This window comes from Mesoplodon mirus (assembly GCF_964341445.2).
Source record: "Mesoplodon mirus genome assembly, chromosome: 12".
Lineage (NCBI taxonomy): Eukaryota > Metazoa > Chordata > Mammalia > Artiodactyla > Ziphiidae > Mesoplodon > Mesoplodon mirus.
In genome coordinates, this window is record NC_138988.1 from 79,681,968 (window position 1) to 79,708,597 (window position 26,630).

The 26,630-nt window shown below is 37.6% G+C and overlaps 1 protein-coding gene across 2 annotated transcripts; it reads left to right on the forward strand.

The window, feature by feature from the left end:
* The first annotated feature begins 60 nt into the window (after positions 1–60).
* Positions 61–15,635, forward strand: CENPQ (centromere protein Q). 2 transcript variants are annotated; one of them, XM_082639520.1, is made up of 9 exons: positions 61–145; positions 4,632–4,774; positions 5,536–5,590; positions 6,651–6,771; positions 7,358–7,426; positions 7,955–8,084; positions 13,057–13,176; positions 13,331–13,405; positions 14,690–15,635. In XM_082639520.1, exons 2-9 carry the CDS (start codon positions 4,673–4,675, stop codon positions 14,819–14,821), a joined length of 804 nt encoding a protein of 267 aa, XP_082495646.1. In that variant the 5' UTR covers positions 61–145; positions 4,632–4,672; the 3' UTR covers positions 14,822–15,635. The 2 variants fall into 2 exon arrangements, with proteins under 2 accessions (XP_082495646.1, XP_082495645.1); XM_082639519.1 differs by having other exon boundaries at positions 68–145; positions 13,057–13,167.
* Positions 15,636–26,630: the final 10,995 nt, after the last annotated feature.

The window sequence follows — 26,630 nt, forward strand, 5'->3', positions numbered from 1 at the left end:
CGTTGGGGGCGTGGCTAGATTCCCGCCTTTCTCCACAAGCGTTTCCGGTTTCTACGGGTTCACTTCCGGGTCTCCGCGGCTTTGGAAGGTTTGGGCGCGAATTCCTCTGAGCGCCGCACCTGGGAGGATTCAAGAGGCGTCTTTGGTGAGTAGTGAAAGCGCTTTCCCTGACGGTGGCTCCAGTTTGGGGATGAGTTTTGTGTCCGGCGCGTTGGTGGCAAACTCCGCGACTCGTGTTTGAGGAGCTTGAGGTGGTTTTCAAAGAGCAGGGAGATCCGTACAGGTGTGCCCTTCGGAGCCAGCGATTGAAAAAGTGGTATTTGATTCGCAAGGAGGGAGTGAAGCCATTCATGGTTCCTCCCTCCTTTCCCCGAATCATCGTAATCCTTGTTCTCCCTCCTTAACCTCTCCCGCAGTCAGTAGTGGGGCGAAGTGCAGCCTTAGTATGAGTGCCTTTGAACCTTAAGGAAGCTGCGTCGGCAGCGTCGCTACCCCGAGGCCTCATTTGTCAAGGGGTAAACATTGCGTATTTGCAGTTTTGCCAGACGTCGTGCTCACCTTTTGTGCCCATACAGAGGTTTAGCTTGGTGGCTTCCACGAGTTTCAGCACGCTGGCAAAGAAAACAAGACAACCTAGAGTACTTCCCTGTTTCCTACAGAGTAAATGCATTCTTTACTGCAGTATATAGTCTGGCTGCAAACTACAGTTCCAGTCTTTTTTTCTGTCCATTGCTCCCGTACACCTCAAAGCCTCTCTGAATTTTTTCTGTCCCTGAACAGACCGGTTTCTTTTTTTTTTTTTTTTTTTTCCTTTTGACCAGTTTCTTTTGAAGTGTCCTGCCAACGGGCTTTTTTTCTCTCAAATGCTTTACTCCCCTTCCTTCTGGCTAAATATTTCAAAATGTAATTCAAATATTACTTTTTTCTCTGAATTCTGTATGTCCCCCCCAATACCCACACCAGTTTGAGATATTCACTCATTTGTCTCGTAACATTTGTCGCGTTGTGTATAATTGAATATACATAGGAATTGTTTTCATATGTCTCTAGCTACTACCACTAGCCTGTGGTTTCCTGTGGATCCAAAACAGGCCAAAGTTTACTCTTCCTTTTTGTATATTGCTACAACTAGCCCAATAGTAACAGTATATTTTATTTATTGAGTTCTTACTATGTCCCAAGTTCTAGACACTTTACGTGTTCTGTACAAAATTTTAGCTTAAAAAAGCCTTTGATGTTGATACTTTTAGCCGTGGGGAAAGTGAGCAAATTTAGTTCCCCAAGCCTGGGATTGGGATCCCCAATCCCAGATTGGGGATTGGGATCCCCAGAGCTGGGATTTGGAACCTGGGCAATTTGTCCTCATCCCTGGCTGGCTCTTGGCAGTGGTTCTCAACCTCGGGCAGTTTTGCACCAGCGGATATTTGATAACGTCTGGAGACAATTTTGGTTGTCACAACTTGGAGGAGTGGGAGGGGCTCCTGGCCTCTAGTGGGTAGAGATCAAGAATGTAGCTAAACATCCCACAGTGCCCAGGGCAGCCCCCATAACAAAGAACTATCCCATGCAAAATGTTAATAGTGCTGAGGTGGAGGAACTTTCTGCACTATGGCTAATTACCTCAAGTAGGTATCAATGAAAATAGAGCTTTTCAGACTGTCTGTGGTAAAGGACCAATTTTAGGTGTTTTTTTTTTAAATTTTTAATCAGTCACAACTGATACTTTTGTAAAACACAATTTTAAAACTGAATACTAGCCAAACCCATGGAATGTACAACACCAAGAATGAGCCCCAATGTAAACCATAGACTTTGGGTGATAGGATGTGTCAGTGTCAGTTCATGGACTGTGGCAAATGCACTGCTCTGGTATGGGATGTTGATAGTAGGGAAGGGGGGGTATGCTCGAATTTTGTACTTTCTGCTGAATTTTTCTGTAAACGTAAAACTTCTCAAAAAGAAAGTCTTTTTTAATGAATTATTAGAAAAATTTAACAAAAAGAAAAAAATAAGCCAGTTCTTTTTTGGCCAGATCTAACGTACATAAAATTGTTGTCAAATTGCCATAAAAGTTTCTAAATGGGGCTTCCCTGGTGGCACAGTGGTTGAGAGTCCGCCTGCCGATGCAGGGGACACGGGTTCGTGCCCCGGTCCGGGAAGATCCCACATGCCACGGAGCGGCTGGGCCCGTTGAGCCATGGCCGCTGAGCCTGCGCGTCCGGAGCCTGTGCTCCACAACGGAAGAGGCCACAGCAGTGAGAGGCCCGTGTACCAAAAAAAAAAAAAAAAAAAAAAAAAAAAAAAAAAGTTTCTAAATGAATACTTTTAATGTCTATACTTTAAAAGACTGTAACAAACAGTTTGTAAATCAAATTTGGAGTAGCACTGAATTACATGTTACTGAATAAAGAATATCAAGAAAAACAATGAACAAAACCAAACTATAAATAAGTGCCAAATGAAAGAGAGTGTAAGAGCCCACAGACTTTTAGAGAGCGTTGAGGTGGAGTAGTTAGGAAGGCTTTCAGGTACAGGTGGCTCATGTTCGGAGAGGAGGTTGGGCACAGACAGGAGAGAGCAGCTCCGGTGGAGTATGCGCACTACTCACAGTGTGTTCCGGAAATCCAGTCTATCTGGAGAGGGAGATGCAGTTGAGGAGGAGTGGGAGAGACGTATGGAAAGCTTGGCATGTCTAGATTGTTAAAGACTATAAATGTCATGGTAAAGAGTTTGGATGTTATAAGGTAGGTATTATGGAAGGATTTTTCTTTTTTAATTAAAAAAAATTACCTATCTTGTTCCAAAGTTTGTGATTGGAAACAACTTGGTAGGGTTGACTTATAACTTTTCCACGCAGTGTCAGCTGCAGTGTATTGGCTCAGGTACATGCGCGAGGCTGGCAATCGTTGGTGTTAGCTATTGGTTGGGAGTTCATCTGGGGCTTTTGCCTGGGTCTTTAGTTCCTCTCTGTGTTGGCCTTCCTCATAGAGTGCTAGCTGGGTTTCAAGAGCAAATATTCCAAGCAAGGGGAAGTTGCAGCTGCTAGCCTCTTCATATTTGGGCCAGGAAACTGGAACAGAATCATTTCCACCATATTCTACTGCTCAAACCGCTGCACAGTCTGTAAGATTTAAGACAAGGGGACATATACTTCACCTCTCAATAACAAGAGTGAGAAGGAATTTGCACCATTTTTAGTCTCCTAAATGGAATGAGGACTAAATCTCAGCCTTCAATTGTTCTCTCACCTGGATGCTCTTCTTCAGTGAAAAACTGTACTGTACATGGCAGTCCTTCCAGGAGAGGTCCACGAGCAAAACTCTCATATGGATTGGTTTTTAAGTACGGGAAGTATACGGCATGGATGTCAAGTTGAGAGAATTTGACATTTTAGGAATGCAACAGAGGAGACTGGGTGTAGAATAAGGTGCCACATTGTTCAAAAGCAGGGTAAAATGTATTTCAGCTTCCACTGCTTTTCGTAACTGATCTGACATGTAGTCTCCAAGTATGGTTTGTGATCTTTCAGTTAATTCTTTCTTTCCCAGTATTTTTTTGTCTTATGGGAAAAAGAAAAGCTTGAACTTTCCTTTTAAAATTTGAGAGAATAGATTTATCCAGAGTACACACTTTATTGTCTGTCTCTAAATCTGCATGTATATTTAAATTGTAGTAATATGATAAACTCTGAATTTTTAGAAAAGGAATGGTGACTGGTTTATCTATTTATCTAACTATATATGTCTAGAAAAATATGTATATGTAACGTACACACCACGCATACTTGTGTGTGTGAGTGTGTATGTGGGTTTGTGTTCACGTGTACTGTACCAAATGTGTACGTAATTTCTTAGCTATCTGCTCTTTATGATCTAGTGCAGGAATATATATTTTATCCCTCTGTTTCTTTTAGCAGAAATGAGTTTGGTGATAAAGAACTATTAAATGGGGAAAAGGAATTATTCTAAATTTTGTCATTGACATTCTCATCCCCACTCCGGTGCCTGTTTTGTAATGTGTGAGAAGACAGAGTAATCAGTATACTTCTGTGCTTTTGTTAAAATGCACATAACCCAGTAAAAGTTAAAGCTTAACTTTTTAATTCTTAATTCCTTATGAGTGAATTTACCACATGAATTTCTACAACGTAGATTCATGGTATAATCCTAAAAATGATCGTCTCCCATCTTTGACGTTAAGTTGAATGATAAATCCATTAAGCCTAAAATAAGAAGGCCTGAATGTTATTCTTTGAGTTGACATTATCTGTGACCAGAGTAAAACAATTTAGCACTATATATTTCCATTTTCTTGGATTTAAATATAGAGATAACGTTATTGTATGGGGGAGTATAAAGTAAGAGGTGTAAAAGTGTTTTTATATAAGATTTTTTATTGCTATACAAATGGAAGAAATTTTTAGGAATGAAATTGAATTAGGTATCTTTACTCTAATGAGAACCAATGTTATTTGTTTTAAAATATATTTAAATGTTTTAAAAACACACAATACTATCCCCAAACTTTCTTTATGATTTTTTTTAAAGGCAAATTTGGAATATTTATAGGTAGTCTATTTAACAAAATGTTTTAAATAAAACAAGTCTTTAGTGTTCTTTTCATCTTTACAGACATTTTGAAGCACTGTTGTAGTTGTTCTGTTTACATCAAGATGTCTAGCAAAGCAAATCCTTCTAAGAAAAGGTCTCAACATTTAAAAAGAAATCCAAAAAGAAAAATTGATAATGAAGAAGCGGAGTTATCAGAGAAAGAGGTAATGAAATACCAAGTTTATTATTCAGGACTCTGATTAGAAATATCATTTGTTTTATGTAAAGGAGTATGTGAAGACTAAAGGTCAGCTTTACTACAAATTATAGTAATTCATATTCCACATATATTGTTATATGGGAGCTGTTGCAACATGGGTTGTAAAAGTTCTCACATAAAAATTGTTTACCTCAATTTCTAAAGATATTGATCAGAGAATTCTTTAGGGAAGAAGTGCGATGGGGCATTGCTAAGGTGTTTAAATAGGAAGACTGGGAATGTAGTATACAGATTCTATGGCATTCATATGTTAAAAGACAAGAGAATCTTGTCAGTTGGTGGAGGAGATTTTTATTAACATAGAGAAAAATTAGTTTGGGAGGAATTAGCTTCTTCCTACCATAAAAGAAATAATCAACATTTTTTCTTTATTTACCCTGTATTAGACAATGCCTATATTTGTTTTTCAGGAAAAGTATATAACACTTTCACAGGCAAGATGAGTATGATTTCTTTAAAACATTCTTTGACACCATATGCAATTCTATTATACTTTATCACCATTGTTCAGGAGTTGCTTTAGTATATCCTCTGCTTGTGATAAATACACATCCTTTTTCTGTAGAAGTAGCAATATACTTTTTTTCTGTCTTGCCAGAAGGTATATGAATTCTCTCCAACATACATGACGAATCTATTGCAATAGCAGTATCTTTTCATCTAATGTTTAATTCTTTATGCATGCACATGTGTTTTTCCCTCTAGGTTAGAAACACAGCGAAAAAAAATAAAAGTCGTCCAAAACATCTGTCTTCTGAAGGTATTCCTGTTCTATGTCTTGTTTAACCTATCTTTCCCAAGCTATCTATATTTATGAAAAAATTCTCAGCATCTTGTTTATGAGTTCTGCATAAGCAAAAGACAGTAATAAACAGTTACATTCTTATTTTTGCAAGAATAAGTCGTACTGGTTGGTCAGTTCTTTTGGTCAACTGAAATTTTACTTACCACCTGTAGCAAAATACTGTGTAGGTCTCTAAGTTGAAAGGAGCAAGAGAAATTCAAAGTGTACCACAGTCTGAATTATTACTGATTTGTGATATACAGACATACCTACTGACTTCTCTTTGAGACAAATATGCTTCTGTTTTGCCACCACTATTTAGATTAGATTGGAACCACTAAGTTTGTCTGGAGTAAATTAGTTTGGAATAGTCATCTGTACTTAAACATCACTTCGGCATGGAAGAATTTTCTACCTCTCCTCACCCAAGACCAAGTTAGGTCCTCCGGTTTTATACTTCCATGGTGCACTGGACTTTTTCTTTTGTAATGCTTTGCATACTTGAAATGTAATTATTTAATGTCCCTTCTCTCCCAAACTAATCTTCACGTGAGCCAATAGTGTACCTCCTTTGTTTATTTCTTATAAGTAGAATAATATCAACAACCTAGTAGACACTGATTATCTGTTTGTGGTTTGGTTAATCTCCTTTGTTTCTGTTGCCATCCAACATTTGGCAGAAATCATTTTCTAGTCTTCTCAATGAAGCCCTTTAATTCAGGTCATTTCTGAGAACCAGACTTTTATGTTGAATCCTAATAGTTGTAGCTTGGTTCTTTATTTAAGATTGTCTTGAGTTTGTATCCGTGCTATCACTTAATAGTATTTTAGTTAACATAACAATAGTATATTCATATTCAACACCTGGCCTTTTATGGCTATGCAATAAAAAGGAAATTAAATAGTTTATACAGCTTCATAATATTGGTTCTGATAATTCCATTAGCTCTTTTAGATAAATTTATATTTGAATCACTTTTTAAGTAAAAACATACAAACTTCTAGAAAAAACAGTCTCTTCTTTCACCGGTGACAGGACAAGCAAAGCATACTAATCTAAAACAGGTAAAGATCGCAGCCCACAAGAGAAAAACCTGGCAACCTCTTTCGAAGAGTAGCAGAGAACATTTGCAAACTATGATGGAATCAGTAATAATGTGAGTATGAAATTTTTTTCCATTTCACTCTTCCTATTTCTGCTTATGTTTCCTATAGACAGTATCCTTTTAAATGTTATTATCTACTTTATGGTGATAGGGTGTTTTTCTCTTTTGCAAGAAGATTCATTTAGTGTCTTTTGATGGCCTTAGCATTCAGCAAAAATGTCTTTATTAATTTCAGAAACTTGGAATTTCATCAGTGGAATAAAATTGAAATCTTTGCTTGATCTGCTATCTACAACTTTTTCTGGTGAGGGATACTTTAGGAAGAAGTTAGCTCAAATTGATACTTTATGTGGCAGCTAACATGCTAAAAGGAATACAGAGACAGGATTCTGCCATCAAGGAGCTGAAATCTATCAGAAGAGTCAGACCTATAAATTAATTACAACAATATAATGTGATAAAAAGAACTTAGATTATTCCTCTGCTTTAAATGTATTTAACATAAAAGAAAAAGTGATTGATTCTGCCTGGCTAGTAAAAAGGGGTACTTGAAAGAAATCAGAGAGAAAAAGTAAACAGATTATACTAGTTATGTTTCACACTAATATTTATTCAAACCCTATTTTTTCTCTTCTAGAGCAATTTTGAGTAACAGTGTTAGAGGAAATGAAAAAATTCAATATCATATGAACTTCCTAAAGAAAAGGTAATACAGTTATGCAATTAAAAAATGATTGAAATATAATTGAAAGGTTAAATGATGATTTGTCAGGGATTTGGGGGAGCGACTTATTGCTAAGATTAGCCACTGTTAATAAAAGAACATTACAGGGCTTCCCTGGTGGCGCAGTGGTTAAGAATCTGCCTGCCAATGCAGGGGACACGGGTTCAATCCCTGGTCCGGGAAGATCCCACATGCTGTGGAGCAACTAAGCCCGTGTGCCACAACTACTGAGCCTGCGCTCTAGAGCCCGCGTGCCTAGAGCCAGTGCTCCGCAACAAAAGAAGCCTCTGCTCACCACAACTAGAGAAAGCTGGCGTGCAGCAATGAAGACCCAACGCAGCCAAAAATAAATAAATAGAATAAATAAATTTATTTAAAAAAAAAAAGAACATTACAGCCCTTGGGAATATGAGGGAAGAAGAAAGAGGATGACAGTATTTCAAAACAAAAAAACAAAAATGATACTAACGGTACTCAAAAATAAAGTTATGTTTTTATTCTATCCGTAAGATTGCTGCAACTGTGTGAAACCCTGAAAGTCCCTCCCAAAAAGCAGCAAGATTTAACTCATGTGTCAAGTCTACTGAAAATGGAAAGGGCACAGCACAGAGCTAATGAAGAGGGTCTGGCATTATTGCAGGTATGAAGTTTGAACAGGGAGTTCATCTTTAGAGGGGAAGGGGGAAAAGACCAAAAAGTTTTTAAAATTGTCATGATATTCTTCTAATAACAAATACTAGATCTTGGACCAGGTTTTTCATTAACTTTTTTTTTTAACAAAGCAAAAACTTTGCCTGAACTTTGGGCCTCTAAAGTTAAGACTATTTCTAATATATTTGTAATTAAGTAGCAGTATTATTTTGATCATCAGACTTTAAATATCAGATTATAGGAATTCATCACTAAATGCTGTAGCATTTCAAAACACATTATATTAGTTTTTCTGTCCTGTATATGCTACTTTATTGGCAAGAAGAACACAATCATCATCATTACTGTTGTTATAATCATTATAGATAACATGTAATGAGGGCCTTCTATGTTCTAATCACTGTTCTAAGCACTTTACAGTTATAGCCTTTAATGACTTAAAGAGACCTGTGCTATATTTCACATTTTACAAGTGTGAAAAAGAGACATATTGGCATTTCTAGCTGAACCTTAGACAGAGTGCTCACAGTTATGATGCAAACCTATTAGTCCGAATTCACGGCAAGTGATTCTTAATCATTATTCTGTAGAAGATAGTGGGAGATAATATTAGCTGTCATGATAAACTGCAGGCTTTTAATTAGTGGATACTTGAACAATTAAGAAAAGCAACCTTGGGGGCTTATTAAATAATTATTAAAACCAAAACAGATTGGACCATATATCCATTTGCCATTTTGAAGTAGTTTGTAGATATGGTCTTTGTTAGCAATTCAACTTTGTAAATCAATAAGTTTGTTAACCTTTGTTAGTAAATACAAGGTGGTGGTAGTTTAAGCAAGGAATGCATCCCTAACGATTTCTAATAACTCACCATTCACAAATAGGTCATTCCAGATTTTCCATATGATTGAGAATAACAATGGAAGGATTTATTTGTGAGCAACAGCTCTACATATACTGTAAATTTATAGAGTGGTATTTTTTAGTGGTTGCCTCACTTTCTTCATTGTATGAGATTGTATTTAACTTTCATCCCAATGTTACTACTTTGCAAGAGTATATTTTCATTACTGACACTAGCTCCCCCACTTAATGAACAGTTGGATAACATTAATATAGGTTATTTTTTAAATTTCAGCTTTGTCTGAGATATAATTGACAAAATTGTAAGATATTTAAAGTGTACATCATGGTTATTTAATATAACTATACATTGTGAAAGGATTCCCCCCATCTAGTTAATTTCCCTTGTCATCTCACATTTTTTTTTTTTTTTGGTAAGACCATTTAAGTTCTACTCTCTTTCAATTATATAATACAGATTTCAATTATGTAATATCAGTTATAGTCACCATGTTTTACATTAGATCTGCAAACCTTATTCATTTTAGCTGCAAGTTTGTATCCTTTACCAACTTCTCCCTATTTCCCCCACGCCCCCCAGCACCTGGCAACCACTTTTGTACTCTCTGATTCTATGAGCTTGACTTTTTTTAAAGGTTATTTTAAAATGTTTTAAAGTGTAATAATGGTAAATGTTATTTTAACATTTAATATTTGCATAAAGTACTAAATCAGAGAGAATAAATAGTCTTTAATCAGAGACAGTAAATGATAGTGTGATTTTTGTAACACTGGGTGGCATTTCTCTTTTACACCTAAAACTGGATCTCTGTGTGCCAAAAGCATAAATAGACTTAAATGGAAAAAACTGTTTTTCTATACTCGCAACACTTCTGACACCAAATTTATGGGGTTTTCCTACCAAGCAGTTCTCCACTTCTCTGTGGAAACCAACTGGGTGTCCTACAATTTAATTCAGTTCTAACACTAACTACCTGGAGTTAGCACACAGCCCACAGGTTAAGGGCTCAGTCCCACAGAACTGCCCCCACTTCAGGTGCCAGTGCAAGGCCAAGCCTCCTGTACTTCTGACCAACCAAGTATAAATATGCTTGGCTTCCCATGACCTCCTCCTCCGGTTTGATAATTTGCTAGAACAGCTCACAGAACTCAGGAAAGCACTTAATTTACTATTACAGGTTTATTATCACGGATACAACTCAGGAACAGCCAGAGGGAAGAGATGCATAGGACAAGGTATATGGGAAGGGGCACGGAACTCCCATGCCTGTTCAAGCACCTCCATGTGTTCACCAACCTAGAAGCTGTCTGAATCCAGTAATTTAGAGTTTTTATGGAAGCCTCAGCATGTAGGCATATCTATTATTAACTAAGTCTCCAGGCCCTCTCCCCTTCTCAGAGATCAAGGATCCAGGCTGAAAGTTCCAACCCTCTGATCACAGGATTTTAGTTGCTCTGGCAACCAGCCTCCATTCCTCTATGAGTTATTCATTAGCATAAATTCAGGTATGGTTGAAAGGGGCTTATTATGAATCACAAAAAGTGCTCCTCCCACTTCAGTCATTCATAAAATGCCAAGGATTTGGAAGCTCTGTGCCAGGAATCAGGGATGAAAATCAAATGTATATTTCTTATAACATCACAACAGTCTAATGTTTGCTTGACAGTCAGTTACTCAGTTGAAGCACTGTTGGCATTTTGGGCATAAGAGTTCTTCATTGGCATAAGAGTCTTTGAACTAGGAGTTTGTAGGTTTTATCTGTGTCTATTAGTTTTCTCTAATGTGCCTTACTTAGAATGGTTTTTTCGCACTGCAGCCTAGAGTTACTGCTGGTGATGACTTTCCAAAACCTGTATCAGTTACCAGTAAGAGAAGTTGTGTTCATGCAACAAGGACACATTCATTGAGCTCTCACTGCTGGTGCTAGGGAAAGGCAGTGGTGAACAAAGTCTTTTAGAGGTACCGAGAAAATGGTATAGGACCTGCCGGGGCATAGTTGTTTTTTTTTTTTTTTTTTAATTCATTTAATTAATTAATTAATTAATTAATTTTTTACTTTTGGCTGCGTTGGGTCTTCGTTGTTGTGCGCCGGCTTTCTCTAGTTGCAGTGAGCGGGGGCTACTCTTTGTTGCGGTGCGCAGGCTTCTCATTGTGGTGGCTTCTTTTGTTGCCGAGCATGGACTCTACGTGTGCGGGCTTCAGTGGTTGTGGCACGCGGGCTCAGTAGTTGTGGCTCGCAGGCTCTAGAGCACAGGCTCGTTAGTTGTGGCACACGGGCTTAGTTGCTCCGCAGCATGTGGGATCTTCCCGGACCAGGGATTGAACCCGTGTCCCCTGCATTGGCAGGCAGATTCTTAACCACTGCACCACCAGGGAAGCCCTGGGGCATAGTTTTTAATCTCTCTGGATCTCACAACCAGAGTTAACATAAGAAAATATTAGAAGAAGGACAAAAAGTAACATTTTTACAGACAACAAAAGCATGCCAAAAATATGTGTTCACAAAACAGATGAATGCTAACCTAATTTCCCAAGTGAGCCGAAAGAAATTTAGAAAAAGAATAGAAGGTATGCAAAAAGTCATAAATATTAGAAATACTAAAAAATGAAGTTATGGAACTCAGGAAAGAATTAGAGCTAAAAGAAAAAAAACTTTTAGTAATGCAGACTAAGTTAGAAGGAGCAATAAGCAAATGAACAGAACGAATAATACTTAAATGAAAGGTAAAGTAAGGAGAAAATTTTAAGACTCAAAAAGAATGACATTTTTTTAAGGTATTGAGAAAAAGTGACAAATATAAATGTTTGGCAAAAAAGACACAGCATGGATATGGTATGAATACCCAAAGAAGATAACCAAAGCAATGGAACAAAATTAATTTTTTAAATTATGCTGAAAAATTTTAGTTCTTGTTACATTAACCCTTTCCTTCATTCAGTGCTATTATTCATTCCCTTCTGTAGTGTGTTGATGGTGGCCCACCAAAAGATATGTCTAAGTCCTAATGCCTGGAACCCAAGAATGTGACATTATTTGGTCTAATAAGTGTAGCTCACAGACCCAAAGTCTTGTGTACTTGGGGATTAGCACACTATTCCTATAAGGGCCAGGTAATAAACATTTTACTCTTTTTGAGCCATGTATGGTCTTTGTTGCATAGTCTTGTTTTGTTTTTTAACCATCCTTTAGAAATGTAAAAACCATTCATAGCTCTTGGACTGATCAAAAACAGCCTATGAGCAGTTGCAGACCTCTGCAGGTACCCTTTTTAATGGTTACTAGAAGCCATAATATATTTGCTGAGGAAAATTACTATAGTTGATGGTAAAAATTCGGCTTCCAGTATTTGGAGAATGATGTAAATGTAAGTATCAACCATATCGCTCCACAGGATTTAAGAGTTATTATTTCTGTATGACTTCTGTGTGGCTTCTTTACTTGTTCCCTGATCCCCAGGGGCAGTGCTATCCTTGGCTGTTGCTAGGACTAGATTTGAAAGCAGTGCAGTACTTAATACCATTTAGAAACCTGGAAGCTGGCTAACTCTATGTGTGGCCTGCAATCTGTACACCCCTGATATCATTATACTCATTTCATTCATTTCTTATTTTTTCTTTGTTTTCCCCCGTAAGTTATATTTTCTTTTTAGGTGGGAAACTGCCACTCATTTTCTATTACTATCTCTGCCCTAACGTTCAGCATTTCTTTCTTTTGGCAAATGAAAATAGCACTCAGATGTTCCTAAGTTAAAGTTAGAGTTTCTCTGCTGTTACATACTGCTTAAGGAATGCTCCTATACCTATTACCCTCAGTCCTTGGGCTCTGCTAGATTCACACAGGTCTTCCAGGATATCTCATGCCCGCAGTTTTGGTAAGTTTTTGAGGAAAGCTTCACATACATCTTTGTTCCATTGGTAAATCAATTTCTAGGGAGTCTGTTTTCTAAAAGAAAAATGAAAATTATCAGTTTCCTCCAGAAGTGTTTCAATATATAAGGTGTTTTTAAAATATGTATGTATATATTAATAGCTGTTTGGGTTTCATTTAATAATATATTTAATTTAAAACATTAGCTTTCTCTCTCTGATGCAGGAAGAAACAGATAAAATAGTGGAGACCATAGAGTCAATGACTGGGGATATTCACAGCCTAAAGAACAAAGTTCATGTTCTGAGAAGTGAGGTAGAAGAAGAGGAAAGGAAGGTAAAACAGGTAATTGTTTAAAAACAAAGTATCGCTAGAATCTGGATATAATTTTTCATGATTAGATTCTACCCAGACAGCTTTTGAGTGTAATAAAAGAAGTCAGCCTTTTGAAATAATCTAGCTTTATGAAATAATCTGTAGCTTTCTTTTTCTACTTTAGATGTTTCAAATAGATAGTGAGGTACTCTCTCTTCCTGAACTTTCTCAGAAGAGTCTCAAAGCACCCATACTTCAGGTAAGTACCAATTTACCATATTAACTGCATCACCAGTTACAAATTGTATATATGTAAAAACATTATATGGTATTCCTTTTTTTTAAAAACAAATGAAATCCATGATATAAACTGTAAGGCAAAATTATTTTTCTCATTTGACAGTATAATTTGAACATCTCATTCTTGTCAATAGCAGTATAGCATTCCATTGTATGGATGTGCCATAATGTAATAATTTGTGAAAATGATGGAAGTAAATAATTTTTGCTAGTACAGGTAATGCTAGGAACACCCTTGCGCATATATCTTTACACATTTGTGCAATCATGTCTGTAAGATGGGTTTCTGGAAGCAAATCCTGACAGCTGCTTTCGTTTGTGCTTCTGATAATGGCGTGTGCAGCTTTTCCTAAGATGGTGCTGTGTCCACATTTGTGCAGTCATGGCTGTAGGACGGGTTTCTGGAAGCAGATCCTGACAGCTGCTTTTGTTTGTGCTTCTGATAATGGCGTGTGCAGCTTTTCCTAAGACGGTGCTGTGTCCACATTTGTGCAGTCCTGGCTGTAGGAGGGGCTTCTGAAAGCAAATCCTGACAGCTGCTTTTGTCTGTGCTTCTGATAATGGCGCGTGCAACTTTTCCTAAGACGGTACTGTGTCCCATTTGGGCGTACACAGCACACTGCTAACGTACCTTTGAAAAGGACCCCCATAGGTATTATAGTGTAAGTGTTTACAGTGGTAGAAAGCCTTTACATTTCCCCAGAAAGTAACAGAATTTTCCTGTCTCAAATCTACCTAGGGTGAGAGGAATGGGAATGGGCAGAGGGAAAACAATACCATAGATTTCAAAGCAGAATGGCAGTGAGTTGATGATCATTGAAGCTGAGTGAAGATGATATGAGGTTTATTATACCATTCTCTCTAAAGAACATACATATAACATTGTTCATAATGAAAGGTTGAAAACCAATTATATGGGTAAAGGTGGTCAAAAGGTACACACTTCCAGTTATTTATAAATAAGTCATGGGGACGTAATGGACAGAATGGTGACTAGAGTTCATACTGTATTGTATATTTGGAAGTTGCTAAGAGAGTAGATCTAAAAGTTCTCATCACAAGGAAGAAAAAGTTTGTAACCGTGTTTGGTGACGGATGTTAACTAGACTTACTGTGGTGATCATTTTGCAGTGTATACAAATGTCAAATCATTATGCCGTCTGCCTGAAGCTAATCTAATGTTAATATCAATTATGTATCAAAAAAATAAAATTTAAAAAGTGAATTATTGTCATGCCCACAGAAAGAAATTTTGATGCTAATTCCAAACCAGAATGCTCTTCTGAAGGACTTAGATGTTCTCCATAATTCACCCCAGATGAAAAACATGTTAACTTTCATTGAAGAAGTCTATAAAAGACTGGATGCCTCTTAAAGAGTTTATTGTTTTGTTTTGTTTGTAGATTGTTCCATATGAATTTAATGTTTACGAATTTGTAAAAATGTTATTCTACGTGATATTGCTGGGGCTGAGGCTTCTTCAGGGTTCTCCTAATATGCACTTTAAAATTAACCTCTATAAATCTACCATTAACCTCTATACATCTAATGCAGGCCTTGAAAGCTGTTTTTATCTATTCCCTCATCTAGGAACTCACACTTATGTTGCTGTATTTCCAGTTATTTGCCTAAAACCGTAAAATGAGAACAGCCACAATCCGATGGTTTATAATGGCTGAGTAGAGTTCATTTATTGGTTAATGCAGAGGAAATATGGTACTGTGACTGAACATATGTAAAGTGTTTATAGTGTCTAGCACATAAAAATGTAAGTGTTTGGTATCAATATTGTTTTTTAGCTGATGACTTGCATTTTCTGTTTTGTCACGTGGGACTCGAGAAGTCCCCAAATGCCTTTGCTCTTTTACATAACTCCCTAGACTTTTTGTGGCATAATTAAGATTTGCCAGGTGTCTTTAACTTTAGAGGTAGCATGAACATTTTATTTCTTTGGTTAGGTTAGTGAATAGATGTTGAATATTTATTTTCTACTCTCATCAGAGCATACCTTTATTTCATAAAATTGTTAAAAACGAACCCAAGTTCATTTATTCCCTTAAAATAAACACCAAACCAAAAAAAAAATCCCTTCTTTCTAAATCTTTTCTCATTGCAATAATAAGCATATACACGTGAAGAAATTATCACTTAAATATGTTAAAAATCATTTTTAACCAACCACAGTATATTGTCTGGTTTGCTTTTATCTGTTTATAAAATAAAATAAATGTAATTTAATTACTTTTCTGTCTAACCTAGAATGTTTTGTCAGTTATTTAGAGGGTGCTATAATTTTGTTAATGCCCTCCTGGCTGAGACCACCAGGAAGACAGCTTCAGTTAAATAAGTTGGATTTAGTGCTCACTGCAGTGAGGGAGACCACACGTCATGGGGACCCCTGGGCAGCTCAGCAAAAGGGTCAAAAAAAAGGTCTTAGGAAATAATGGTAAAAAAGGACATTAATGGATCTTAAGGGAAATAAAGTCTTCGAGAAAGGAAACCTGTAGTGCAGCATTTAAAGAGAACATCACAGTATATACTTTGGACTGTCTGCTACATGCCAGGCAAAGCAACTAAAGGAAAAAGATTTCACAAAATGTCTTAAAACCCTTGTGTTTTTAGAGTGGCAAGTAGAGCCCCAAATCACTTTTATCATTAACCATGACATTTATAATCGCTTTTGGTGGGGATGAAGGAGTTACATTAAGTCTGCTGTTTCTCTCAGAACGTCTGTTTAACAGATGATTGAAAGTCAACAGGAATTTCGACTTACCACGGTTGCTGAGGGGTAGTTCTCTACCACGCATAAACTGGTCATACTACCCTCTTGTAGCTTTGAAAAGTACATGATCTAATTTTGAGAGACGTACAGTATCTTCTGGCAGGTAGCAGGCAACATACACATATTTTCTTCAAAGGCTGAATTGTGGTATACTCTTTGTGAAGAATTTAAGAGTTAATTACAGACCCAAATAAAATTGAAATTCAACTGCACAAGATCCCAGTAACTCAGATGGTCATCTTATGTAGTATCCTCATCTGTCTAAATTCTCACATACACAGGCCATGCCAACTATCATACACCTTCTCTCTGGTGACTGATAAGTGCCCATGCCAGAAACTTTAAATTCTAAAAGATAAATATTTTGGAATGGAGCCTATATGGTGTAAAAATGTAGCCTGTGATAAAGATAGAATATCAAATAAAATGTAGAGAAAATAAATTATTCAATAAATGGTCTTGAGAAAGCTAGTGAACCAACCGTACTGGGGATGGTGGTGGAGGGTGGTGGTAAATATTCCTACTTTATGACAGAATAGATTCAAAATAAATAAAAGTAAGTAGAAAAATAGAAACTGAACAGAATTTATGAATAAATAACTGATGTCAGTGTAGATAAAGCCCGACAGACATACTTGTTTTGTAGTACTTCACTTTACTGCATTTCGCAGATGCTGTGTTTTTTACATATTGAAGGTTTGTGGCCACCCTGTTTTGAGCAAGTCTACTGATGCCATTTTTCTAACACCATTATTTTTTAATTAAGATATATACATTTTTTAAGATATAATACTGTTGTACACTTAGTAGACTACAGTACAATGTACACGAAACTTTCATATTCACTGTGAAGCCAAAAAATGGTTGCAAGATTTGCTTTATTGTGGTGGTCCGGAACTGAACCTGCAGTATCTCTGAGGTATGCCTGTATTATTCATATAAACAGACAAAACCATAAAGAAAAAAAATTAATAGATCATTACATAAAACTGAACTTTTTAAAATAAAAATTAAAAAACCAAGCCAAAGACACAGCACAGACTGAAAAATATCTATAGCATATATAAAACAAAAATAATATCTTTATTCATAAAGAGCTCTAAAATACCAGTAAAAAATAGATTAAATACCAGTAGGAAAATGGGCAGTTCTCAGAAGAAAATACATAAATGGCCAGTAAGTACTTGAAAGATTTTCAACCTTAAAATAATCATGTAAATGCAAATTAAAACAGCAAAACTTTTTCACCTATCAGATTGGAAAAGATTGAAAAAGGCTGAATGGGAAAGTTGCTGAACATACAGGAAAATGGGTCCCCATTAATGCTCCTGAAGGAAGGAGGGAAAATGGTGTAATTTGTGGGGGGGGGGGGCGAAGGCAGCCTGTACAGATGTTACAGAAACACAATTTACTGTCAGTCATTTAAAATCATTATTTTATATGGGTTCTACCATTCTCCAACTTTCAGTTGGGCGTATGTTTAACAAACAGGTTTTGCTTAAATATGAGACACCTGCCCAGCAACCTAAAATTAAGGGATTTACTTTCTTTGATTTGGACAGAATTTCTTGGCATTCTCTATTTACCAGAAATAAATGCAGGTGCACCTGTCAACATTAATATTTGAATCATTTAGGTTGGCTTAGTTTCCAAACAGAAGTATCCTAAATCCTCTCAGGTTTCATTCATTGTCAAGAAATATTCAGCTTTAAGGAAGAGAGAGGAAAGAAGGAAAACAAAAGCAGAGAGAAATTCAGATTTCCCATTTGTGCTTTATTGTGTCCTAAGTGACTGATACATTTTTCTGTTCTAACTAGTTTTCTTGTTAAAGAGTTGCTACCCTTGAATGTATTTCTCACCACTTAACCACCACACAACCACTTTCTCTTGCCTTAGGTGTTTGTCTCCTCATTAAAGTGACAGCTGTTTGTAGCAACCATATCCAAAGACTGGTTATACTTGTTAAAATTGGACAAAGAGGAAGATGAAGGAGGGACGTTTTCCAAATACAATAAAACTACCGTAGAGTACTTTTTTTACATGGACTTTTTTCCTTTTTTAACTAACAGAAACAAATGTGCCTTAGCCACTTTTACCCATTTCCACCTCCAAGGAGGTCCTTAAAATTAAGGTAAGTTTTCAAATGGAATGGCAGTGCTGTATAACAAAAATAACAATGGTTAAAATGGCTGATATTTATTGATATGTGCTATATGCCAGGCACTATTCTAAGCCCATTACATGTATCCATGCATTTATACCAATGTTTAATCCTAATAACAACCCTATGGGGATTAAACTTCATAGCAATCACTGTTATTCCCATCCTGCATAATCAGAGACAAAGGAAGCTAAGTAACTTTGTTTTAAGATCACTCAAATAGTAAGTGGTGATAGAGCTAGGAAGTAAAAAAGAGCAGGCTCTTTGTCCTTTAGAGTTTTAGGGTTTCCCACAGTCTGTTTACTGTCCTATCCCTGAGATGTTGTTTTAAATTTTCCTCGATCCCCAGTCAGGCTTTTTAAAATCAGATTTATTTCTGCATAGGAAGTTAAACAGTTTGTCTGGTTTTTTTTAATTAATTTATTTTATTTTTATTTATTTTTGGCTCCGTTGGGTCTTCGTTGCTGCATGCGGGCTTTCTCTAGTTGCGGCGAACAGGTCTACTCTTTGTTGTGGTGTGCAGGCTTCTCATTGTGGTGGCTTCTCTTGTGGAGCACAGGCTCTAGGCACAGGGGCTTCAGTAGTTTCAGCACGTGGGCTGCAGTAGTTGTGGCACGTGGGCTCAGTAGTTGTGGCTCGCGGGCTCTAGAGCGTAGGCTCAGTAGCTGTGATGCACGGGCTTAGTTACTCCGTGGCATGTGGGATCTTCCCGGACCAGGGCTCAAACCCCCATTGGCATGCGGATTCTTATTCACTGTGCCACCACAAAAGTCCAACAGTTTGTCTTTAACACCTACATCATTACCCAAATTTGGACACCTTATTTTGGATATCTGCCCTTCACATACAAGGTCATAGTCTCCACTGTCACTCCTGAAACACATGTGTTAGTGTTTTTATTTGCAGTGACATTTCTGCCTGAGGCTTCTTTGACTTTGTTTTGAAGTTTATTTTCAAGAATTAAATGAAAAAGCCTATTGAGCCCGTTATTGCTTGTATTTATGTATTCTTTCCCCCTGCTTAGTTGTTAGATGAGTGACCCAGTGCCAGAGCCCACAGAATGCCTGGAATGTGAGCTAACACTGCAGAACCGCTAATAAAAAGAAAACACAAACATGTTCTTTATAAAGAAGGACATAGTGAGAATGACATTACCAGTCTCTTAAGTGGGGATGGTGTTAGGACACTGATAATTTCAAGAATGGAAGCAAATTCGGAAGCACAACCAGCCCCAGAGAGTTGCAACTAAGTAATCCATCTCAGTTCTCAGAAATTGCACCAATTTCTATCTTTTCTTTTCTTTTTTTCTTTTTTATCTTAATGTCATGGGTTTTTAAACCTTTTTGCAAACCTTTTAGGGAAAGGTCTGGAAGAGCTAGCATTTCTTGAGCATCTACGTATGCCTAGAATATTAAGAAATTTGTATTTATTTTTCTGGTCATGGATGCGTAAAGATAGAAATTCTATCCTAAAACGTTTATTTTTACCAAGGAAACGATTAGGGGCCCAAGAATCTGGACTTGTTTAAGACCCTCAGAGAGGGTGTCAGCAGTTTCAGGAGTTAATAAGATCAAGTCTGAGATCTGTTTTACAGAAAAATGAAATACTTGCCTTCATCTATTCTGAGGACAATAACAAAGGGGCATAAAATTTGAAGGAAAGACTTAAATTTAATGAAATGAGTGTTGTGTCCTATCAGAAATGAAACCCTAAAAGATGTTTATAAGTGGTGAGTGACGGATTCTAATTCATTGAAAATATTCTGGTATTTGCAAGGCACTATCTCGAGGACGATTTCTCAGTTTGAGTCGGTATAAAAAGAGCAGTAGTTGTTTGTGGTCCCGTGATACCGAGTTCATATTTCTTCCCATGTCATTTTCTACGAGAATGAGTTCTTCCCCACGACTAACCTACCTGAGTGTTGCTGATGCTTATCTACTCAAGCGGACTTGGTCTTGGGGCAGCAATGAACAGTGTCGTTGGTACATTGCCAACCTCATCTCCTGCTTCCCGAGTGTGTGTCCATGATGACAAGGGGAACCCTGTGTCTTGGTCTGTCACAGACCAGTTTGCCACCATGTGCCATGGCTACACCCTGCCAGAGCATTGCAGGAAAGGTTACAGCTGGCTGGTAGCCCTCACGCTGGTCAGGAAGTTGCAAAGCCAGGGATTCCTCTCTCAGGGCAATGTCCTGGATGATAGCGTGTTCTCCATCAGCCTCCTAAAACAGCATCCAAGCCGAGTTCTTGCCTGGTCGATTCTATAGGCTTATTCTCACCCCTGCAGCTTTCTCTGGGCAAGTTCACCCCTAGCCCATTAGAACTCTAGGAATTTTCTTCCTTTTTCTGAACATACACATGCTCCTAGCTTTCAATGAGGGGAAAAATTAAAACTAGAATCAGGAGAACCTTAAATTTTTGAAAAGGACCAGAAGACAAGCAGGGTTAGGCTGGGAATGCCTAACTCTCCCTGTCTCAAGTTTCTAAAGTAATGACTATAGGGGTCAGAGACAGCTATGGCTAAAAACAGGATAATTATCCTCCTTTGCGATGCACTGTAGGAAGAAGGTTCTAAAGTCAGCGGGTCTTTGCAAAGGAGCAGAAATGACTGCATGAAAACAAGTGATTTAACACGGGAGCATGTGGCTACTGCTTCCTTATTTCTGCTTGGGCTTCTGCTCAGTTGTTTTCTCACTACCACGCCAGTTCCCTACGACCCAAAATAATGCTCCCCTGTGCCCGCCACTGCTCTTTCCCCAAACTCTCTTCCTACCACCTGTGACTCAAGTTCTCTGTAGAATATCCTGCTTTTTTCCCTTTAATTACTGTCTCTCCACTTCTGCCTAGGACTCTAGCATATAGTTCTTCCCTGGGAATGTTTGAATGCAGTGGTTCTCACCTTTTAGTGCCCTTCAGAATCACCTGGAGGGCAGGTTGCAACACAGATGGCTGAGCCTCTCCCCACAGCCCCTGATTCAGTAAGTCCGAGGTCAGGCCTGAGAATTTGTACTGCTAACAAGCTTCCATTTCTCAGTCGCCTTGGATGGAGGAATGAAGATATGGGCTAGAAACAAACAAACAAACAACAACAAAAACAAATCAATTAAAAAAATTTTTAAAAAGCTCGAAACAGGGCCTCCCTGGTGGCGCAGTGGTTGAGAGTCCGCCTGCCGATGCAGGGGATACGGGTTCGTGCCCTGGTCTGGGAGGATCCCATATGCCGCGGAGCGGCTGGGCCCGTGAGCCATGGCCGCTGGGCCTGCGCATCCGGAGCCTGTGCTCCGCAACGGGAGAGGCCACAACAGTGAGAGGCCCGCGTACGGCAAAAAGAAAAAAAAGAAAAAAAAAAAAAGCTCGAAACAGACGATGTTGGCATAGGAGTGGACATTGCCTATCACCTATTCCAGCCCCCTTGTTTATAATCTGCTTTCTCATGGGAAACTAAGATGCATATGTAGGTGTGAATCGATATGCAAATGCACGTGTAAACATACATACACATATATTTACATTTATTTCATGTTTCTGTATGCATATGTACATACTCAGAATTTTGATAAGACAAACTTTAATTCTCTTATTACATATGAATATTTGCAGGCCAAAGAAAATAAATGACTTCTTCGAGATCATATAGATAATCAGTGCTAGAGGCCAAGCCAGAACAGTGTTATTTTGATTTCAACCTATTTTTTTCCGTAAGCCATGTATCTTTTTCGTAAAGGAAATTTAAATGATTAAATTGATTAAATGATTAAAATCAGTACTCTTATTAGTCTTTTATCCTTGTCAGAATTTTTGTTTTAATTTTGTTTTAATTTGGGTTCCAGTTGATTGTGTATGCATATCTTTCAAGGACAATAAATAAATAAAGGAAGAGATAAACATCACAAGCTATGTTCTTCTATCTGCAATAAAAGCAGACACAAACACAATGGTTGGATTTATCTAGTCTGGATAAAGTTGACTTAGCCATATAGAAAATATTGGTTTCTTACCCCATGGAGGTCGCAAAAATCCCAGCTACAAAGATTAGAGGAAATCTAAATTTTAGGTGTTTATTCTTAGAAAAGTAAACAAACTGGTTGAAGGAGAGCTTTGTTTTAATTAAAAAATATGATTCCTTGGGAGTGACAATATGCTTGGGTCACCATGAGCCAGTTGTTACCTAGAGACTTATCCTTGGTGCCAGAGGGAAGAGGTCTAAGTAACTGGAGTCCATAAATCTCTGTGGTCTAGTTTCTCCCCCAGGGATTCTCATTATCTTTAGCATTGATAACTGAGGGTTACTCCCAGCTGGCACACGGCATCATTATTATAGCCCTGTGCCTTATTGTCTTACTAATAATAGTGTGCCTGTTTACTTAACATTTAACTACATGTTGATAATTGTGCCAAATTTTATATATACTTTTGTCTATATGTGTGTGTGATTTATCTTATTGTGGGAATTCTGGCTCGGGGGTTTTTATGACTCATCAAAGGTTATGCAGATTTTAAGTCGTGATCAGAGCCTGAGTTTATCAGATTCTGAAGCCTGTACTTTGAATTATTATGCTAATTGGCCTCTCAGGCAGCTAGGAACTCTCTGAGGACTCAGTACAGGCAACATGCTCAACTCTCCAGGTACATGTACTTGTCTGCTCTGGGTGGATGCGGACTGGGTTTTGCAATTGTCTGTGTATTTAGTGAGCATGAATGTTCACTCTGCCTAAGACTCACTGAGAGGAAATACAGAGGAAGAATGGAGATTTCAGTCTGCTCAAACTTTGGGAGCAGGACAAGGCAGGGCAGTTTCGGAGGACATTTAGACATCCTCTAGAATAGAATCTCATTTAATAACACAAGTTTTGTTTCTACTCATTTTGCATTTTTCATCACGAATTTTTGTTTGGTGATTTGAATTTTTAGAAAAAAACGTGAAAGAACTATAAGTTAAATTTCTTTAAGCTGTCTGTGATAATACCTAAAGTTTTGTATCCATTTTCCCTAATCCCTGTAAACACTAGGAACAGGGAAAAAACAAAACTGAAAATAAAACACAGCCGATGGAATAGCACAGCACCTACTACAAAGATGATTTCTCCCTTCTAACCTGGGATGTTAGCATTAAAATTATTTTAGTTGGGGAAAATAAAAATAGTAAAAAAAAAAAAAAATGCAGATGGAGGGATTGTTGTGTCAGTATAGGTAACATTAACAGCCTAATTCTCTTTCCCCAAGTTTCTATTCACCCATGTTTCTCAATCTCTGATAGAAATCTTGGCTCCAGCTATAAAACACAGTTGCCGGCAGCCCTTTGCTTTTTCTGATCTTTCTGTACCTGAGCAATGAGGTGAAAGAGAGAAAGAAGCCATTCCCAGCCTCTCCCCTTTTCTTTACCCCTTCCAACCTCAGCAGTGCTGGTGGCATGTGTGTTCCAGCCCTGTTCCAATTTTGTTCACTTCTTTTTTTAATTATTTATTTTTTATTTTTATTTATTTATTTGGCTGCATCAGGTCTTCGTTGAGGCACAAGGGGTCTTCGTTGAGGCACAAGGGATCTTCGTTGAGGAGTGTGGGTTTTCTCTCTCTAGTTGTGGTGCTTGGGCTCTGTAGTTTGCAGGCACGTGGGCTCTCGTTGAGGGGCACAGGGCTTAGTTGCCCCGTGGCATGTGGGATCTTAGTTCCCTGACCAGGGATCAAACCCAAGTCCCCTGCATTGTAAGGCGGATTGTTTACCACTGGACCACCAGGGAAGTCCCTGTTCACTTCTTGAGTGAACTTTATTTTCTTGAGTGAACTTTTGTTCACTCCCCCTTATTCTGGCTCTTGTGATTTTAAAAGTTACAAACAAAAATAGCTAACATCCGGGTATTCTTCTTCCTAATTGATGTGCGGCTTTCTCTTCCTCTAACAGATCTATGTGTTTCCAAGGCAAAATATACTCTAGGTTTTTCTTTTTTTTTTTGTGGTATGCGGGCCTCTCACTGTTGTGGCCTCTCCCGTTGCGGAGCACAGGCTCTGGACGCGCAGGTTCAGTGGCCATGGCTGACGGGCCCAGCTTTTCCGCGGCATGTGGGATCTTCTCGGACCGGGGTGCGAACCCGTGTCCCCTATATCGGCAGGCGGACTCTCAACCACTGTGCCACCAGGGAAGCCCCCTATACTCTAGCTTTTAAACACTGTTAAAAGACATTGCTTATAATCCAGTAAGACTGTCAGACTTTAGTTAGTACCATGCAGTTACTGCAGTGAACACGAGATGTCAGATTTTAGTTCTAGATTATTTCCCAAAGAGAGCACTTGATATGCTTCTAGTTGTCCCATTAGAATTTTTGCTTTTTTTTTTTTTTTTTTGGCTGCGCTGTGCAGCTATGGTATCTTAGTTCCCGGACCAGGTATTGAACCCAGGCCCCAGCACTGAAAGTGCTGAGTCCTAACCACTGGACCACGAGGGAAGTCCCTCTGCTGCATTTTTGACTATTTCCTTTCATCAGATTCCTGAGACTAAGAACATGGAAAATAAATATGCAAAAATAACAATACAAATTTCAGGAAAAGAAAATAGGTTAAAAGGGGAGATTAACCCTGCAAACATTAAAACATACTATAAAACTTATATAAAGTGTAGTAATGGTACATGATTGTGCAGAACAAAGTCAGGGGGAAGAAAAGGTCCAGAAATAACAAGTACACAGGAAAGTTTAAAATAAGATAAAAGTGGCATCTCAAGTCACTGGGGTAAAGATGGAATTTTAAATAAGTGGCAGTGAGACAAATGGATAGCAATCTGAAAAAAGGTAAAATTAAATTAAACTCATATTTCATACCTATACAAGAATAAACTCCAAATTGATCCAAGATATAAATAAATAAAGCCTTTAAAAAGAAAAGAAGTCATACAAATACTAGAAGAAAACATTGGTTAGTTCCTTTATAATGTGGGTATAAGGAAAGGCTTTCCAAATCCAGAAGTAATAAAAATATTAAGTTTGATAAATAAAATACATATGTATGTGTGCATGTGTGTGATTTCTCAGTGGCAAAAGATCTGGTGTCAAAATATAAATTATACACTACGAGAAAGTATTTGCAATTTATATCACAAATAGAAAACTATTTTCCATAAAATATAAAGAGCCCTTAACACTGAGAGGAGAAAAAAATATATACTCAAATCCAATAGAAAAATGGGCAAGAGATATTGTTAGTTCACAGAAAAACAAATAAAATGACCCTTAAACATATGAAAAGATGCTTAACTTCACTCAAAAAAAAGTGTGATTAAACTGTCATGCAATACTTTTAAAAAATATTGAGAACCCAAGTTTGAAGCTGTAGAAAATAGGCATACTCATATACTGGTAGTGGGAGTAGGAAAGTTACAACTCCAGTGAGGGGGATTCAGTACCGTCTAATAAAATACATATGCATTTACACAAGCAATTCAACTTCCAGAAATTTACCCTGAGGATTCCTCCACAAATATAAAACCAATGTTTGCACTGGGTTATTCACTCCAATATTATTTGTAATATCAAACTTTTAGAAACAACCTAAATTTCCATCCTTCAAAGTCCAGGTAAATGAATTACGACACATCTACACAATGAAGCACTTATAGCAACAAGGAAGTTCTCTGTGATGTAATTTGAGGTAATTTCCATGATACGTTTTTAAGTGGAAAAAAAAGCTACACGTACAAGAAAGAAAGAATGAGAAAATTAGTGTATATCAAATAGATCTCTGCTAACTTTTCTTACTTTTGCAAACAGAAACACAGGAAGATTAAATGAGAAACTATTTTTTAAGTGACCTATAAGTAGTGGAGTTATGGATGGGAATAAGACTTCCTTGAATATATATCCCTTTTATATTGTTTTGACTTTTGAACAGTGTAGGAACCTGGGATTAAAGATAACATCTATTCTTTGGCTCTGTTGACTGAAAAGGGCTACAAGTAACAACACTCAACGATCATCCCTGATAGTCAGATCTTCATAAATACCTTTCAGGGAAAATAGAACTCTTGGAGAAAAGGCTGAAGAACAGGAAAAGGAAAGAAGAAAAGGAAAGAACACCTTGGGCAAGAAAGTAAGGAAATGCTCAAGACTAAATGTGGTCATGTTGGGAATTCCCTGGGAGTCCAGTGCTTAGGACTCCATGCTTTCACTGCCAAGGACCCGGGTTCAATTCAAAAAAAAAAAAAAATTGTTCATGTCGAAAGAAAACAGAACTGGTACAACGAACTTCCTACTTGG